Here is a 19,147-nt window from a genome sequence, read left to right as displayed (position 1 = left end):
ATCACCTCCTCCAAGCTCAGCAGTTGTCTATCTGGACTGGCCAAAAATCAAGAGACGGTATCAGTTATTCCGCATGGATGGACAATGAGCTCCTGACTAAGCTGAAATATAGAAAGGATGTATATGAGTGGTGGCAGTAGGGAGCCATGATCCCAGCAGAAATATGACTTCTCTAAGTGGAAGGGGCTGAGGTTAGGGAATATTTAATCAACTGGACAGAGATGAACTCCTGGGTCCTAATGTGATGGCCCCCGTAGGTGAGTCACATCATTGTGAAGCCACTCTTGACTATCTCTGAAAAGTCCTGCTGCTTCATGCCTCAAGGGCTGCTGGGCAAACAGGACCTTCAAGCAGATCAACAAAAGGAAATGCAAAGTCCTGTGCCTTGGGAGGAATTTCATGCACTGGTATGTGTTAAGGACTGACTGACTAAAAAGCAAGCTTGCAGAAAATGTTCTGGTATGCAATAAGGTCACTTTAAAAATCACCTTGAGCCAGCAATGCGCCCTTGTGGCCAAGAAGGCCATCACTGTCCTGGGCTGCATTAAAAGCAGAATTGTCAGCACGCTGAGGGGTATGATGCTTCCCCTCTATTTAGCACTGGAGAGACCACATCTGCAGTGTTGTTCAGGTTCTGGGCCCCTCAGCACACAGGGGACACAGATGTCGGCAGTGACCCCAGCAAGAGGCCATGAAAGCCTTTAAACGCTTGAGATATTGGAGGTGAGAGGAGAGAATGAGAAAGCTCGGATGGTTTTGAGCAGGCTCTTGTCAATGCATCCAAACAATCACTAGGAGGGAGTGAAGAATTTTATATAAAATAATAGTTTTTATAAAATCATATATACAATATTAAAAATACCAAACATTTTCATTCTGCATTATTTTTAATGATAATATTTTCTTTTTATGGCTGTGAATGCTATGTGTAAGAACACCTTGTATCTTAATATACAAACAAATTGTATAGCTCTTGAATTCATTATAATGCAACATCTCCTGCTTTGCAACAGCTATTTACACTGAACACAAGATGGTGCTCTTATCCTAGAAGATATATAAGGAAGAACATCAACAGGAATGGACATGATATCCCAGAGTCTTTTTCAGACATAGGAAACCTATGTTTTAAAAATCCAGCTATAATAATAACAACAACTCTCTGTTATCAAGAATGTAAATATATTCTGTTTCTAGTACAAACTAGGAGATTGTTATATTATTCATATTTCCAGAAGATTTCCACCACAGTATGCAAAAAAGCTTCTGTTTGGTATTTGAAGGTTATTGCTTTCAAAATTCTTAGAAACTGAACCAATGTAGTTGCCTGTGTTTTCTTATTATAAGAATGGTTTAGAAATGCATGTTCCCATAATCTACACTTTTTAATTTATTAACAAAAAATTAATATTTTAATCCTGAATATCCCTAAGGCAGAGAAACAGAAACTGTGTTAATAGTTCATCCATATGTCATCCTGATAAAGCAACAGGAAATAAAAGCAGTTGTAATTGATATTTTACAAAAGTTATACTGGCTTCACTCAGACAATAAAATAAATAGTCACAAGTAAGGGCATTCCAATTTATCCTATAAAATTACAGAATTTGTAAAGCAGTATAGAAATAAAATATTCCATGTTATTAATAATTATTATACCATTGTGATGCTATTTCATAAGTAATAAAATGCTTCTGTCTCTGTAATAAAATCTCTATGCATTAAGCATCATTTTGCTGGGCATTGCAGGATACTCTGGATATTGCAGTCATGGGCAGGCCAAAATATTTTTGCAAGATGGAGCTAAAAGCAGATCTGTTATGGAACTGGTGTGCAGCCTGGCTGTTCCACTTCAGTGCAGTGCTTTTTCCAGTGTATTTCTCACTGTTTCTCAGCACCATCCACAGTTAGTGCAACTCCTTTTCTTCCAGGGTGAGAACTGACTGAGCAAGCCAGCTTGGGTGTCTATGCTGTACTTCATTGAACTGTGTGGATTTACCCTTTGAGCCTGTTTCAAGGCAGGGATTTCAGGCCAGGATGGGATAATCTTAGACAAATGTCCTACCCTACTTGTTATTTTTAGGCATATCTCTCTCCCTCCTTTCTCCCCTTCCTTTCTTGTCATAACATTTTTGAAAGGTCTTCCTTCCTCCTAAGGGTGAATGGAAAAACTCTGAAATCTTAACAATGGTTAGATGTGAGAAACATTTTACACTGAAGTTGTTAGAAATTTCACACCTACTCCTCCTCTACTCAAGATAGCTCATTGCATCATGCTCTGCATTACACGAATTCTTTGAGTACAGATCACTTGGATTTTCCCATTGCTCTTTAATTAAGAATAAGACTTTCTTTCCTCCACACGAGAAGGAAAATTTAAATTCTTCAGATGTTCCTTGAATTATCATTGGAAGGAAGAAGTTTTCTATCAGTCTCTTCAAGGAAAAATATTTATTGAGAGACAGTTTCACTTGCTTTATTAAAATTATAAAATTATTAGGATTTTTATAGTACTGTGAACTACAAGTATATGATTTGCCACTAATGAAAAAAAAGGCTCATTAAAATGCAGCTATTAGAAACTCAAAAATGAGATGGCTTAATACTTATGCTCTTCAGACAGCTTCACAATCACCTTCAGACAGCTCTGTGCAAGACATATGTAACTTTTATGGAGAGTTAATACCACATACAGATCAATAATCTAGTCTTTCAAAAACACCTACATGTGTTTTCATGGTTTTTTGTTCAGGGTTTTTTTGATATACAAACTGACCAGACAATGGCAGGTCAGGAGCCTGTGCTCAGACCTCCAGCCTGTGTTCTTTTAATATACTCTGGGCACCACAAACAATTATTTTGTTCAGGATCAGAGAGTCACTGGGGTGCTTAGCCAGTGAGGGTTTTTCACCAGAGATAGCTCCAAATAGCACAGAAGGGAAGAAAATCACGGATGAGTGCTCGCCAGTAAGGAGGCAATCCCAACAGTTTCTTTTTAAAATATTAGTGTGGAAGCAGACAGCAAAACCAGCAAAGCTGCAATCTGTTTACATGCCTAAGTCCTTGCAAAGAGAAACTACCTCTTCACAGGTTGCACTAAACAGCTTGCTGTTGCCTTTTTCAGTAATTCCCTTAGGTTTGCCACAAAGATACAGTCCCTAGGACTGCACACCTGCAGACCCTCTTCCCCATTAAGGAACTGCTCATGCTGGGTCATCCTGTAAACAAGGATTTGAATGCCATTGCTTGATCAAACTGCACACTACTCTTCTAAGCATGGCCTTAGATTTCTGTCCAAATATGACTTTTGTTCATAAAAATAAAATAAGAATGATAGAACTTATTCTCCATTAGGAAAGTTGAGTGTGACAGGGCTCTGAAAACAGACTTCAAGCTCAAAGGGACAATAAGAGAAGGAATGAAGTTTTTCTGGTCTGGGGTTTCTGGTGCAGGGCTATGGTCTCAGAAGGAAGCTGTGCTACCAAAGGGCAGTCAGATGTGAGAAAGTGAACATCTTGTCTGTGCATACAGAGGGTTTTTCTCTTATGCCATATGCCCTGGTTCTACAAATCTGCTTTTAGGCTAAAGCGTAGGTGTGTCTGCTGAGGAGCAGCTCTTTGAAGAAGCTGTAGGTGTAGCATGTCTGTCATTAATCAGGCTGGAGATCACTCTTCAATCATAGAAAATGAAATGAACATTTAGTCAGTGGGTGAGAAAACAAAGACTCATTTTTCAAGTCTTATCAGATGAACAGACACCTTCTGATTATACAAGATTTTTGTTTACCTTTTACTGATTCTTATATTATTTTACTGATTCTTAATTTATTGGATATTTAAAATCTAGTGTAACAGCGACTCCCATGCACAAAAATATGAACATGCTTAGAAGATATCTTAAAGATAAAAAGGTAAGAATATAAGGAATAAAACCTCACAATGACAGTTGGAATATTTAATAACGCTGACAATGAAATATCAGAGCATCACTATAAATTATCACCTATTAAGAATTAATCAGTTATTAAGTGTTACTTTGAGCTCAACTACTATTTTGATGATGATGATCATTCCTGATTTTCTGGTGCAGGAAATTTAACAACCTCATGCATTGTATGCCTTTCCTTAAGACGTATTTATAGCACTGCTGCTCTGAAAGCATCACTGTGAGAGGTTTGGAAACTTGTAAGACCACTTTTTAGATACCAACCAAAAAAATGCATACATACTTAAAATGGATTTGGAACACACTGATCAAAACATATGAAAATAATCATAGAAGAAATCGCTTTAAGATTTCTCTGTTTTACACAAATGTCAAGTCCCCAGGAAATGACTCTGTAACTGGAATAAACACTGAATAGACTTAGACTGAAAGAAAACAATGGCTTAGTAGCTTGTTTCCACAAGATAACACTTTCAGTACACAGAACCTTGTGTAAGGGAAAACTCACAGTCTCAACAGCCTAACTCCACACTAAGGAGAGGAACTTGAGGAGCAACAGATCACAACACCTCCTCCCATGGTAGGTGGTTTAGTTCATTCCCACAGGAACAGAAAATACAGGAATACTACCTTGTCACTCTTTCCCGCGCACAGTACTGCAACATAAATGTAATCTTCTTTTTCCTTTCTCAGTTCTATATGAACAAAATGGAATTTTTTCCTCTCTTTGTCCCTGAATAGACACACAGGTGTCTGTTCCCTGATGCACATCTCCCTGAATGAGGTCTGACATTCCATCTCTTCCATGCAGATGATCTAATTATTCCCACATGCTGCTGAAAGACGCTGCAGTTTACATGCCATGAGCTGTGTCTCAGAGTGTGTCTCACTGACATCTGTTCTAGCCAGCTCCTGACAGCCAGCACCAGTGTGTGGCATAGGGCAGCACTTAGGGACAACTGACGAGACACAGAAAATACCATCTGCATCACCTTTAAATCTTTAAAGTTGATTCCCAGCATTAAAATCACAGATGCAGTTTCTTCTACTATTTATGAGAAGGCTATGTAGACATATTTCAAAGTATTAAAGGCTAAATGCCTTTAATAAATTTTCAGCCTTTAGTGAGCAATAACTCTTCAGAGCAAATTCACAGAAAGCATATTATGTTTGTATTTTGAATTTCTCAGTCAGAATACTATTCAGTATAAACTATCATCTGCTTACAAGAAAGGAGTAGCTCATAAGATGTAGCATGTCAGATAAATATATTAGGAATACTGTAAGAGAAAAAAAACCCACATTTTTCCTTATTATCCTTTAAAATATGGGAGTTTTGCAAACATACGCTTATTCAAACCTTAGTTTCAAGTTAGTCATCATAGTGCTTCACTCTTTATATGCTGTGAACCTCCAGTGTCTATGCAGTTGTTTCTAAGGTAACAGATCAAGATGCCTTGTGAAAAAAATGAATCAGATCTTGAATATTCAAGACATTTCCAGTTGCAGAAATGAGAAAAGGGCAGTATCATCTCAACCCAGGGTTCTCAGTGTCTTTTAGACCCCAGCCTGATTTGCAGGCAAGATAAATATAATCCACCCTAAGGCTGCAAGTGTGAGAGTACAAGGGTGCATGCAGTTTCAGGCATGTAAAATGCCAGAAGTTTTTTAATCAGGAATTATGGAGACTGTTCTCAACAGAGACTCGTTGCTTCATTGCAGGGTACACACACACAGAATATAGATGAAGAATGTATTTGGAGGGTTGAGCCTTCATTCCAACCTCTGACAGCTGCAAAGAAATCTTTCTTTCTGTCAGACACACAATGCACGAACCAAAAACACATTAAAAATTAACACAAACCAGCATGTGAAAATAAATGCTCCTTTCTAAAGAGGCCAAATAAGTATTATTCCTATCAAAGGAAACAAATTGATATCTTTCACAGGACTTTCAAAAGGTTATCTGGGTCAATAGTTTTCAATTAATGGAACTATTGGGTTTTGTTGAGAGATTTTTGTGATTTGTTTGATTATTTATTTTCTTAAACTAGCTAGAGCTACATTTTGTTTCTTTTACAGGTTATATTGCCTATTATTTTAATCCACATTTCATATAAAAATAAAAACACAAGTAAGGCACATAAAGAGACTATTAATCAAAATATGAAAGGCTTTTAGAAAACTTTTGTTGTTGCTACAAAAAACCCTAAACTCTTTGCTAAACAATATCTGACACACATGTTCACTGCTATACGCACACACTCACTATGTGTGCTAAAATAATCATAAGGTATTCTTCAAATGCATATAATAATGAGATCTAAAATATCAAATTCATAGAAAATTATCTGACTTGATAAAAACTTTCAGGGCTGTGTCATTTTCCATGTTGTGTAAGGAAAAACTTTCATGTAGTTTGGGGATCAGACAAAAGTCACAGTTATATGACTGGACAGGTCATGACCACTTGTACCTGTTTTGCTGGTTTTACATCTTGTAGTCTGTCTACTGCATTACAAATTATTGCTCACTACAAATGCTTGTAATAAAAACTGTTTTGAATATTTACATAGCTTGTTTGGCAACATATTTCAGTGTCTGCTCTGCATAAAGAAAATATTAACAGGTTTTGGGACTTGTATCATTTAACAATTAACAAACTGAAAGGCAGGTGCATTGATTAGGTCTTACGTTCTTGGAAAGATGTGAAGAGCATCTGGAATCGGCTGTTTCGACTGCCTTCATCTGCCCACATGCGGATTACACCCAGACCTGTCCTCAGCATCACATCATTAGCAACTGTGCTGCAAAACTTCGCCTTCAAATCCTCCACCGAGCTGCTTCCATCATAGACTGCTACAAAATTCCTTTTGCATTCATTGGAATTCTGCATCTCGTAGTCCAAAAATCGCAAATAGATCTATAAATCAACCAAAAAACAAGGGCAACATGTACAGACATTTGAGAATGACTGAAAAAAACATTAAGCAACTTTGCTCTACATTGCAGAAGAAAGAGTACACAACAATTCCATCAAAATAATTTTTCTGGATCTCATGATCCTTAGGGTACTTCCTTGGAAGGCCATTAATATGCAAACTGAGCACTGTTTCTAATACTTGGTATTTTGTCCTGCATCCAAGTAGAATGTCTCAGAAGATCTAGATATTTCTTTGTTCTTACCCATAATAAAGTCCTAATTTGCAAATACATACTTTTTATTTCATAAAAATGTGCAATGGTTCTTCAAGCTGGAGGACAGATAAGCTAGAAATTTCTTCTTTTACTGCTTGGCACAATATTGCTCTATTACATGACTGACATGTGAAATAATAAGGCAAATCATGGTTGCTCTCTCCCTAGAGTCAATGTGTCATCTTATATGTTTCTGCTACACTGATTCAGGAAGTGAGAATCTGAGAGCCAGGCAGAACTCCATCAATAATCTTTTTATGTTTCCTCAAGGATCTGGCCACCATCTCAGCTCTTCTAAACAAAGCATTATGGTATACATTTTCATAATTTAACTGGCTTGAAATCAAGCATGTTTTGTGTAAACTCCTATAAACCTATGTCTCTTGCATACAAGCTAAATTGTCTCATAATGTAATAGATATATTGCCCTTTGCAAAGAACTTTTTAAATCTTCCTAAAAAGAAGCAGGGGTGAGGATAAAAGACTATTATTTGATACAAGTGTAGGGAAAGTGATATTGATATATTACTTGATATTAAAGTTTAGGGAAAACCACAAATTTAAAAAGTAATTGATTATAAAAGCAAACTCAAATATTCCATTCGCAGAGAAGGCAAGTACTATTTTAAACAGCTACATGATACATAATCAAACTGCCAAGGGTGCTCCTGAGATTTCAGAATGATATATAAAGGTGAATTAGGGCAGAAATTATATAAAAAGGCAGCAAGCATACACAACATAGAGTTGTATTTATCTTCACTTGAAAAAAATTACTAAAAATAGAAATCTCACTGTATTAGACATAAAATATACTTATTTGAAAGAAATTTTATGGACTTAAGGTATTTTTATATGCACAGAACAAATGTTTCTTAAGCTCCTCTTAAGCTTTTGCAAAAAGTACACAACCAATGCATATCATAGTAACAATAAGCCTCATAATTTCACCACATTAATATATTAAAACTCTTATCATTTAAGAATTATGTGCTCTCAAGAAGTCTGCTACAGTTTAATGATAGTTCAGATTTTTAATGTGCCTTTTTAGATATTATATTATTGCATATTTTCATTCCTTGTTATACTTCGCATGTGTCCCTCTGAAAAGAATATTTGTAAAAAACTTTTACTAGCAAATGAAATTAGGTATACAAAAGGCGTGTTTTCTTTCTAACCCGCTATTCTTACGGTGACTTTTACTCATATTCCATAATTTCCATTTTTCAGAAGAGTTAAGAGGAATATATTTCAATTAAAGTGCAGTTAAATTGTACCTTACTTTCACCATGTATCCTGGAGTTTGCATAGTATAAATTAAAGAATCTGCTTGTATTGGTCTCTACAAATGGGAACAACTATCAGAAATATACAAAGACATATTGGGATTGCAATATTTTATATCAAAGTATAGTTTTTATAGTTTCTCCCTTCATTTACTGTTTGTTCAGTAAAATGGTGTAACGATACACACTGCTGTGCTGACAGAGAAAGATCCCATGTGGGGAGATCCCACATGGGGGAGGGAGGTATGGGAAGAGGCAGAGCCATGATACAAACACCCAGCAACTGGTCACATTTGGGACACACCAGAGAGCTGCTTCTGTGTCCCAGACACCAGATCCTCTTTCTCAAGGAAGGGTGGAACAGTCACTGTGCAACCCTGGCACCCAGCCTCTCCTGGGAAATGCTGAGGCAACCCAGAGTACATCTCTGCATAACTTCGGGAATTAAGTGTGTCCCTTGCTTTCTTTTCTCAGATAACTGAAGAAGTCTGCTTCAGATAGGTGTCCCATAGCCTTGTCACAGGCAATGCAACGAAATTTTCCTGCAGGTGATTATACCCAATATTGCATACATGTGAGTGTTTCCCAGGAAGAGAAATGTGTCAGATAGGTGGTTCACAGAGAACAGAGGGCTTGCAACATGCTTGTTAACATCATTACTTTTACTGTCTGTATATGTTTATCATATGTACACAATTTATATTTATTTGCTATATACATATGTATGCATACATATGCATATATATATATATATATCTATGTGTGTGTGTGTGTGTGTGTGTGTGTGATAGACCACAAAGTTATACTGCAATGTACCACATCACATTTTTGTCTCTTCTCCTTTTCAGAAAAGCTCATATGATGGCAGAACAATCATAAAACTATACCTACTGGTAAAAGGCCTTGCACACTTGTTCACATGTTCTCTATTTCTATCCTGCTGCCTTTTAGATATGCATTTATATGTACAATTGCATGTGCATACATATAAGCATATGTATTTCTTTTAAAGGGCATCCCATTTCAGTATGGAGATGTATTTTTAATGAGTTTTCAGTCTTACAAGAAATGTCTGCTAATCCTCACTGTGGTTACAAAATATCAGCTCTCCCAGCAATTTTCAGCATTCATCAATTATTCCTGACCTGTTCAAAAACACTGTTCATATAGCAGTACAGGCAAAATCTTATTTCTATGGGCTTATCATTTGACATTCTTTAGTTTCTGGAGGCACACCAGCCTTATAAAATAGTAAAATATTTCTCAGAGTAGCAGTCATAAATACTGAAAGGGAATCAAGAGAATATTAACTCGGCATTTTGTTTTGAGTCTTCCAGTGAAGAGGCCAAAGTCTTCAGTTTTTCCTAAGACTACATTCTGCTGTCAGTCATACCTGTTCATTCCTCTGTGTGAGAAATTCAGCCGACACCATAACATATATAAACCTGATAGGTCATGGAACCACTAGGAAGAAATATTTGACTTAGAAATCTATGTCTATCCTGTAGAAGAAAGATGTCACTTTCTCCAATGCCATGAAGTCTCATAAATTAAAGAAAATAAGTTACTGATATTCTGAGGTGAGTTGAAGCTCCTTTCTCATAATTGTCTTTGGAGATGACTACTCCCAAAACTTTATATAAAATATTGAAGACTTGGTACAACACTCGCTGAAATCAATGGGTATATTTCAATCTATTTATTTGAATCATACCTTTGGCTTAAGACTGCAGTGCATTTTTAAAAATGGGAAACTGATTACACAAACTGACAACCTGATATTGGATTAGATTTTATTTTAAAGAGCTGGAATAATTTAACTGCATCTGCACGTCTCTGCCAACTTGTATGGCTTCACTGCTATATATTTGCCATTGTTCCTGTCATTGGCTGTAAGACCCACACTGACAGAAGAAAATGACTAATAATAAATTGAGTTCCCCAGGGAAAGAATAAAACTGATTATATGACAAACTCTTATTTAATGCAAAATGTTCCCTATACATAGCTTTTTTAAATCAGTGGCAATCGTCTCATTACTTTTGCTGGTATGTGGATGTCACTAAAACAAATGCATCAGAAAGTGAGAGAAAAATTATCAGTATTACTGGGTATTTAATTTACAGAGATCTTAGCCATTACTTCTATCATCAGTGGATAAGAAACTTTGTTCCCCTGAAAGAAAACGAACTAAAGCGGAGGTCACATACTCAAACACCACCATCTGCCTTCATTAAGCATTTTTTCATTGATGCCAATAGGGACTATTGGAATGAACTTTTCCATAGATACTGACACATTATATTATCATAATCGAGGCATTCTTGCTGAAGAGAACATCTTATTTGAAAGAAGAAGCATAACTGCCATATCTTCTTCTTTCACATTTTTTGGCAAAGTATTAATAAGACACTTTTGTCAAGTCATCAACTCCACATTACTTAGGAGAGGGGGCTGTTCAAGTATTAGATTAACTAAGTTTTGAGATGTCACTGCAAATGTCAATGTCATTAGCAACAAAACTGATAAAGCCTCACTGCAACTGTGGCACATGTAATTTACACTCAGTCACATAATATTATAAATAATTCTCTTGTCACTTGTAAGTTTTGTATGACACATAAATAATAATCAAAAAAGGAAATTATGGGAAAGTTTTACTATTTATTTTCATTTAAATTTGAAAACAAAAAATCTCTGACTGAACATACCAGGAAAAAAAAAACCTCAAAATTATTATAAACTACAAATAATATATCACCCCAGTAAAATAGTCAGATTATAATCTCCTCATAGTGAATCACTGCTGATGAGTTCTGCTTTTTAATCAATCACTGAAGGTTACGGATGACAACATGATTGATCAGGCCAGTCAGGAAAAGCTTCAAACCACATCCCAGCATATCAGACTTAATATATCTGCACAGACACTCAGTCGCCTTAAACCAGACCAAACCAAACAAAAAGCCATTGTTCAGCTGCCAAAAGTAATTTAGACATAGGATTAAAAACTTCCTCTTCATCCAAGCATAATGTACAGATTTTACATATTCTGCTTCTGGTTTCTGTCAATTCACTTGTAAGCACAGGACTGGGTTAAATTGTCCCATTGTTCAGTGATCAGTTACAGCTCCTGCTTTATATTCTACATCTTTTTCAGCTCTGTGTGATTAACAAAGTGCTTTCAAGATGATACCTCCAGTATTTAGGCCTGGGAAACACAATTTTTTTAAAGCAGATTGTGCAGCACTAATTAAACTCCTTCAAGGCAACCAGACACCAAGTACACCAGCCTAAAAAGCATATTACCAATGAGTCTGGAATTTGTCATCTGAAATGGTCTATCCTCTTACTTGGATGCTAATTTTTTCTTTTCAGTCAACATTACTTCAATGCAAAAGTGTTAACAATACATGATCTGTTTGGATTTTTGTTTGTTATTTTGGGGGATTATTCTACATTTTTGGTCCCTCTCTTACTAGTCTGAGACCATGTTGTGCAAACAGAGAGCTCCATACATCATATTTTCATCTGTTCTGGAGCATGGAGAATACTGTCTGTCAAAGATAATAATTTTATGTGGTACTTCTAAAATACTGTGATTCACAGCCAAGGCTCACATATCAGAAAACCATTTTTCTAGACAGGTGAAGCTCTTTGGATTTCCTTGCTTTGTCCTATTTGTTTCTTCAAACTTCTGTGACTATCCAATAGTTGACACTTACTCTGTCAAGTCATCCTTATTTTTTTCTAGTATAGTCCAAAAATGCTCACAAGTGAGCAACATTTACAACTCCTTGGTGCTATTCTGCTTTTTAACACTGAAAACTGGAGATCGAATCCTGATTCTGCTGTTCTCTTTGACAGAAATTTTATTGCTTTCTTTAATAGCTTTTAAAAATTACATTTCTTGATAGCTATTTGGTTTGAGGATGTTGATGTTCATTATATTTCTATACCTGAATGAAATAGATTCATGGTAACTTAAAAGTGGGGTTTTTGAAAGTGTTACTCTGGCATGTGCATTGACATGCCTTCATAGCAGAGATTCTACATACATGATTCCAAACATGTACTTGTCTTGCACCTTCATCTCAGAAAATTATTTCACATAAGGGATTTTAATAGTTTAATATAGGTAAATAATATTTTCTACTTGTTTTAAAAAATTTATTCATCTTGTACTGACCATATATACATATGCTGGACTTTCAAAAATTCATAATATTATTTAAATTATCTGTATGTTAGTAAGCTTCAGAGCTTCAGAGAAGGAGATCATCGGAAGCTTGCAAAAGTATCTCTGGCTGGTAGGTTATTCAGCCTTCAAATCTTATTTTTCTCCAACATTTCAAAAATCACCATTCAAAAGGCTCCTATTAACTTTCAGTGCACTACTTAAAGCTTCTCTTCTACAACTGATTAAGAAGCCTCCAAAAATTAGTGTATCTTAGTCTGCCAGTGCCAATCGATTATACTGTTTTTCTTACAGATCTCATGTAAAAGCACAAATTTCCACTTCACATGGGAGAGCAGAAAATGTTTTGGTTTAGTCAGATCAGTTTAAACAGACTCACTCACAGCTCTGCAATTTTCTTCACCTCATGTTTTCACCTCCTGACTATCTAGGAAATGCACGTACAACAGCCCAGTCTCTCTCCAGACTGCAATCCTGTGAAGGCAGGCACCTGGCACCAAAGAGTCATCCCTCCATTTGATCCGGAGCGTGCCAGGTAGCAGTGCAAGCCCTCAGTAACCATACAAGTGTCTTGATCACACTAAGCCCCACTGCCCCACTCCCAGCCTCCTTCCTCACCACCCCAGACTTGTCCATTGCCAAACTGCTGGCCAGCTTGTGCTTGGGCCAGCCCCACTGCCTGGGCAAGTCCAGCCACCAAGGCCAGGCCTGTCCCAGCCTCATTAGTCATGTCCTGGCACTGTGGCCTCCCTCATCCCAGTCCCCTCCCATGTGCTGGGTATCCCCTTCACACTGCTCCCCAATGGCTCTGCTTGAAACAGATGCCACCACTCCCTGGCAGCTCAGGGTTAAGGATGATGCCGCGATTTGTCAAATCTAGATACTAATTAATTGACACTTTGGCTTTCCTTAATCTCTTGTGTTAAGTCTCTTGCAAGCTATAACCTTTGTCCAATATCCTGTTCAGGATGGCCAAGAGAATTAGATATCACTTTGCCTAACTACCTTGTAATTTCATTTTATTTCTCATGGTGCAAATAAAGAGGCTACTCCCACTATTCGTTCAGTCTAAATATACTTATTGTTTATTCCTCCAGAACAGATTATTGCCACTGGACTACATTCAAATTAATTCCTGTTTTGATTCTGTTTTCTGAGGTGCCTGAGAGCGTCTGATAATAAATGGTGTTTTTAACAGCACTGCTTACTGTTAAGAATATCATATTTGTAAATATTTTATTACTCTTACTATCAAGTTCTACTGTGTTATTTTTTCTACAGAGCTTCTCAAAGAACAAGCACGACAGAAAGGTACTTTGCTGGGGAAGTTACCCACCAAAGAGAGCGCAAATATGGCTTTGTCTTCCTGGGGGCTTTGTCAAACTATGCTGACCCATCCAACATAGAAAAACACTTGTTGAGATTATCTTCCAATACTTCACTGTTAACAGAAAGCAAGAAAACTATAATTCTATTCATTTTCTTACTTTCTAGTCCTAAATACAAAATCCTTGTGGGAAGGAAGTTCCCAAAGAAGGAAATTCTTCTACACTGAAGTATTTTCATATCAGGAAATTCCTCCAGAACTTTTTTGTTCTGGGTGAGTTGGCACTTTCAGTCAGCAGCTCTCTTCTTAATTTTCCATTCTTGCTCTGAATACTAATTGTGGCCACATGACGTGCAGAACCGCAGTATTACTCCACTCAAAACTCACAGCTGTCTTACTCAGCAGGAACTGACTTTGAATGATTACAAGAACCACAGACTTTACAACTAGTCACTTTCACTATATAAGACTCTAGCTCTGCATATAAGTTGTGTTCAGACTGCCTTCTGCACTTAGAGAATGTTTGGGTTCGGCATGCATTTCAGATTTATTTTTCTCTGTGTGTGGGTCTGTGTCAGGGTGTGTATGTGTGTGTGATATAAGGTAAACAGTGATGGCTATCTTTTAAGGGTGTGCAACAAATTTTCTGCTCTCTGTCCCATTCCAGAATACTGAGCATAGAAGCATTAGACCCAGACTGTCAGTTTGAAGCTCCAGCTTAGAGACCTTAAATATACACTTCCTGGCTGATCTCATTGCTCATATATTGAGCTCAGACTTGGCTGGAATCTGGAATTGGAAACCAAGGGAAGGACTTGCTTCTGCAGACAGTTTAGACTGGATGAGCTTACGCCAAATGAAATTGCAAGCAACTCACATTCTGGCACAGTTTAATTAAGAAACTAAAGATTAAAAAATCCAACACAAATTCTCTCTGAGAAACTCTTGCCTTTTAGGCATAATTCCCAGTAACAAACTGTGCAGCCCAGGGTACAGGAACATGTGGGTTTAAAGATGTCTGCTGAGTTCTCACTGTTCTTTGCAGGAGAGCTTGTTTTCATAGGTGCAAACTGACATAAATAAAAATGATGTCATTAAATATCTGTACTGAATATGTCATTAATTCAAGGTTAGATAGAGACAAAGGAAGCTGACTGTAAAAAATGGACAGTAGATTCTAGTTCAATTGAAGTGAATCCATAAACAATCTTATCATAAACCTTACTTCATACAAAGTTCTTAAAATTTTATCCACTTGTTCCTCCTTCCTTAATATCTGCATATTTTTCAACTTGTCCCAGTATGATGAAACCATAACTGTATGTGTGTGTGTGTCTATGCATGTATTTACTTGTCTGTGTGTACATAAATATATCTGTTTGACAACTACACTCAAGTTCAAATGCTAAATTGAGCTTACCCCCCAAAGATTGATCTAGGCTTGAAAAATATATATATTTTTTTCTTTGTTTATTTGGGGGTTTTTTTTGGTTTTTTTTTGCTTTTTTGCTTTTTGTGAAACCTTTCAACTCCACATTAGGAAACACTGATTTATATAATTTTATATTGCTCAATCTCTCCACACAGGTAATTCTGTAAGATGGGAACAGCAGGATCCATCAAGAGATGACCCACTTCAGCCCTCTGCCTAAAGGTAGGATTATTAATGTTTCTCTCATTTTTCACAGGTTGTTATCTAACCTGCACTTTCAGACCACTAATAATGCCAGCTGAACCAATCAGCTCTCCCTGATGTTTGAATTTTCTTCCTTTGTATTTAATCTGAAACATTCTTTTAGAGTGTAGGACCCTGAGAAATCTTACAGACACAGGCACAACATTCCTTCTTCCTTCTAAGAGCCTGTTATTGTATTGTATTACTATCCTTCACAAAATCTTCTAGATGACGTCAAATAACATTCAGTATTACTTCATTTTTCTAAAACTTTCTTGTTGCTCTCCATTCCAGGTACCCTTCAGCTAGGATATGCTTTTTGGAATGCAGCACAACTAAATGCAGATATGGAAGTTTATGGAAGAATTAATGAACTTTAAATTTAGCCCTCTACTAAGAGTGCTAGTTTGGCAATTTTCTGATACACAATGTATTTGCAGTTACATAAATACCTAATTTGGAGTTTTACATTAGAACTGAAGGATGGATAAATACTACAGGTAGGTAAAATTGTGATTTTTAGCAGGGCTTTGAATCATGTAGAACTTCAGAGTCAGACCAAGTAAGAATATCACAATTACATTATATGATCAACCATAAACTTGAATTTAGACTATAAGGAAATGCTATTGTCTTAATTAACTGTGCTGATTCTAATAACAACTCTGTGTTTGTCTCTTTCATTTCTACTAATACCTAAATAGAATAGTTTAAATTTGAAGGAATGTATAAAGGCCAACTGGTCCAACTCCCCTGTTGTAAGCAAGGATGTTTTCAACTAAATCCAGTTGGTCAGAGCCCCATCCAATCTGGCCTTGAATGTTTCCAGGGATGGTCATCAACCAACTCTCTGAGCAACATGATCCAGCGTTTCACAACCTTCATTGTAAAAATGTCTTCCTCATACCTAGTCCAAACCTCTCCTCTTCTAGGTTAAAACACCTTATCTTGCCACTACTGATAAAATGCTTGTTCACTTTTTCCTTACAGGCTCTCCCTTAGTACTAAAAGGCTGCTATAAGGTCTTTCCAAAATCTTCTCTTCTTTGGACAGAATAAACTTTAATCTCTGGAGAGGTTCTCCATTCCTTTCACTTTTTTTGTGGTCCTCCTCTGAACCCGCTCCAAGAGGTCAATGTCTTTGCTGTCCTGGGACCCCAGAGCTGGATGCAGCCCTGCAGGTGGGGTCTCACCAGAGCAGAGCAGAAGGGCAGAATCTCCTCCCTCGCCCTGCTGGCCACACTGCTTTGGATGCAGCCCAGGACACAATTGGCTTTCTGGGCTGGATGTGTACATTTCTGGGCATGTTCAGCCTCTTATCCACCAGAATCCCCAAAACCTTATCAGCTGGGCTGCTCTCCATCTGAAGTTCATATCGATACTGGGATTTGTGCTGAATGAATATAAACTGCCTATAACACATGGAATAATCATTCATCAGTCCAATCATTTCATTTCACTACTTAGTGTAACAAAATGGGAAGCTCATCTACTTAATTGAAAACCTCTATCAATATTAATTTTATCCAAAAGTAAAAAAAAAAAAAAAAATGTTATAAGATGAAAGTATATTCTGGAAATCATTTATCTGTAGTCTTTGTGAGCCAGCTCTTTTCCTATACTTTCCCAATAGAAAAATGCTGATACTAATGACTTTTTCTCTTCTGAAAACCTTTCCTGAAGAGAACCCTTCAACATTTATCCATGTGTCATTTTGATGATGAAACAATTACATATTCAGTGCAGTCTCCTCACTGAGGTTATACAAAAAAAGCCTTGATCAGTTTAAAGACAGCAGAGAGTAGTGCATATATAAATTCTACTTTCTAAAATCTTTCCTGTCCAATAAAGACAGCTAGAAAAAGTATACTGTGGGGTGTCTTTTACACAGTGAATGGAAGTAGGTGGGAGGCATAAAGCTGTTCCTATTGCAAAGAGGGGAGAAGTGGTAGTGTAGCCAGCAACAATTAATGCATATCATAACTGCTAAGTTATGGATAAGGGAGAAAATCAAGGGGAATCCAAGAAAAGTATTTTTTAATTCATTGCAGCCCTCTCATGTTTCTTACAAAGCCCTGGCTTGCTGACTGTGGAGGAAAAGAAATGAGAATACTCTTTTTGTCTCTGTCTCTAAACCAAAGGAATAAAGGCTTCATATGGAGGAACGTTAATTTACTTTAGGTCCATTTTCACACTTCCCAGATGAGAAAAAATGATGACCTCAGGGAGCCTGAGCAGTGCTCCCTTAATTGTGTCTGTTAGGTATTTGAAACATATTGAAAATTTAAATTATAAGATTATTTCCAACTTTAAAACACACATAGATTCTTTAAAAATATGAGCAAAATTAAAGATGAATTTAAGAAAATTAGTTATGGCACAAAATATACATTAGTACTGCCCAAATCATCATTTATGAAGAAAGGTGGTTATTTGGGCTGAGATGACAAATTACCCTTCCACAGCAGAAGGAAAAAAATAGTTTACAGTTCAAGCTGTAAAGTTATTAAACAAGATCTGACTGTACTAAGAAATGCACAATATATTAGAAAAGGCAATTTCTTAAATTAAATGGCAAATCAGCAAGTGGATGAAGGACTGACCTTGGATCGGGGTGGTGCTCGGATGTACCATTTACAGTCTACTGCTTCAGTTTCAGAAGCTTTTCCTTCTTTAACAATTTGTACAGATTCCACAATTCCTTCAGGTCCTCCCATCTCAAACTCACAAACTGAATAACAAAACACCAGAAAAAATGAAACCTGAACAGCAAACAAAAATGTTTTCTACAGCAGAGTATAATGGCCTCCAAGTTAGAAAAAAACCCAAAAACAACATACCAACCTGGCAATGGCTTCAAAACACCAAGGTCCTTAAAATCTGGATCTTAATAATAGAGAAAGACAAAATTAGTTTCATTCAATATCTAAGATGGTATGTTACGATGCTCAAATTTTATAATACACTTGAGTTATATAATTATACATATACTTATTGGAAATGGGAACTATTTCAAAACTATGGCAACACAATAATTATTAATGCAGAAATGATTGATAACATCATACCAAGATATTTTTTTCTGTTATGAAATCCTTCTTTTCTCTGTCTCTCTCTTTCAGAAGGGTACAAAAATATCTCTGCATACATTAGCAAGGGAGAACATCACATAGCTAACCACATGACATTTTAATACATCAGCGTAGTGAAAGAAGATATATTTACAGATCCATTCAGAATCTTTTTGCTTATTTTGCATTTTGAAGAATAACACTCAACTTAACTGGAGAAATCTGAACTTAATTCTGTGTTTATGAATACTCTGCCATCACGACAACCAAAAGGAGACACTTTCTTTGTCAGAAGCATCCTTTTGGTCTTACTGGAAAAAAATACCATAGGAACTACTATTAGCAGCCATTGTACAAACAACATAATAACTCTAGTACATGTGCTATTTTCCATCTGATAAACAGGATTGTATTTACTATCTGAGAGGGCTTGTATCATGCCTTTATA

At 36.6% G+C, this 19,147-nt stretch overlaps 1 protein-coding gene across 5 annotated transcripts in view; it reads right to left on the bottom strand.

The window, feature by feature from the left end:
• Nucleotides 1-19,147, bottom strand: part of NETO1 (neuropilin and tolloid like 1) — a 78,782-nt gene that overhangs the window by 26,332 nt on the left and 33,303 nt on the right. For 4 of the 5 annotated variants that reach the window (XR_012054064.1, XM_072924467.1, XM_030265910.4 and 1 more), the window contains exons 5-7: nucleotides 18,473-18,514; nucleotides 18,232-18,359; nucleotides 6,640-6,868 (exon numbers count right to left, since the gene is read on the bottom strand). Coding sequence is in view for 3 of the 5 variants with exons in the window: in XM_072924467.1 (XP_072780568.1) it covers nucleotides 6,640-6,868; nucleotides 18,232-18,359; nucleotides 18,473-18,514 (399 nt within the window). In the remaining 2 variants the exon portion in view is untranslated. Of the gene's footprint in view, nucleotides 1-6,639; nucleotides 6,869-18,231; nucleotides 18,391-18,472; nucleotides 18,515-19,147 lie in introns of those variants that run through there. The other variant, XR_012054065.1, reaches the window with a different exon arrangement.

The sequence above is a fragment of the Taeniopygia guttata genome, chromosome 2 (assembly GCF_048771995.1).
Source record: "Taeniopygia guttata chromosome 2, bTaeGut7.mat, whole genome shotgun sequence".
Lineage (NCBI taxonomy): Eukaryota > Metazoa > Chordata > Aves > Passeriformes > Estrildidae > Taeniopygia > Taeniopygia guttata.
This window is presented reverse-complemented; position numbering and strand designations above follow the sequence as displayed.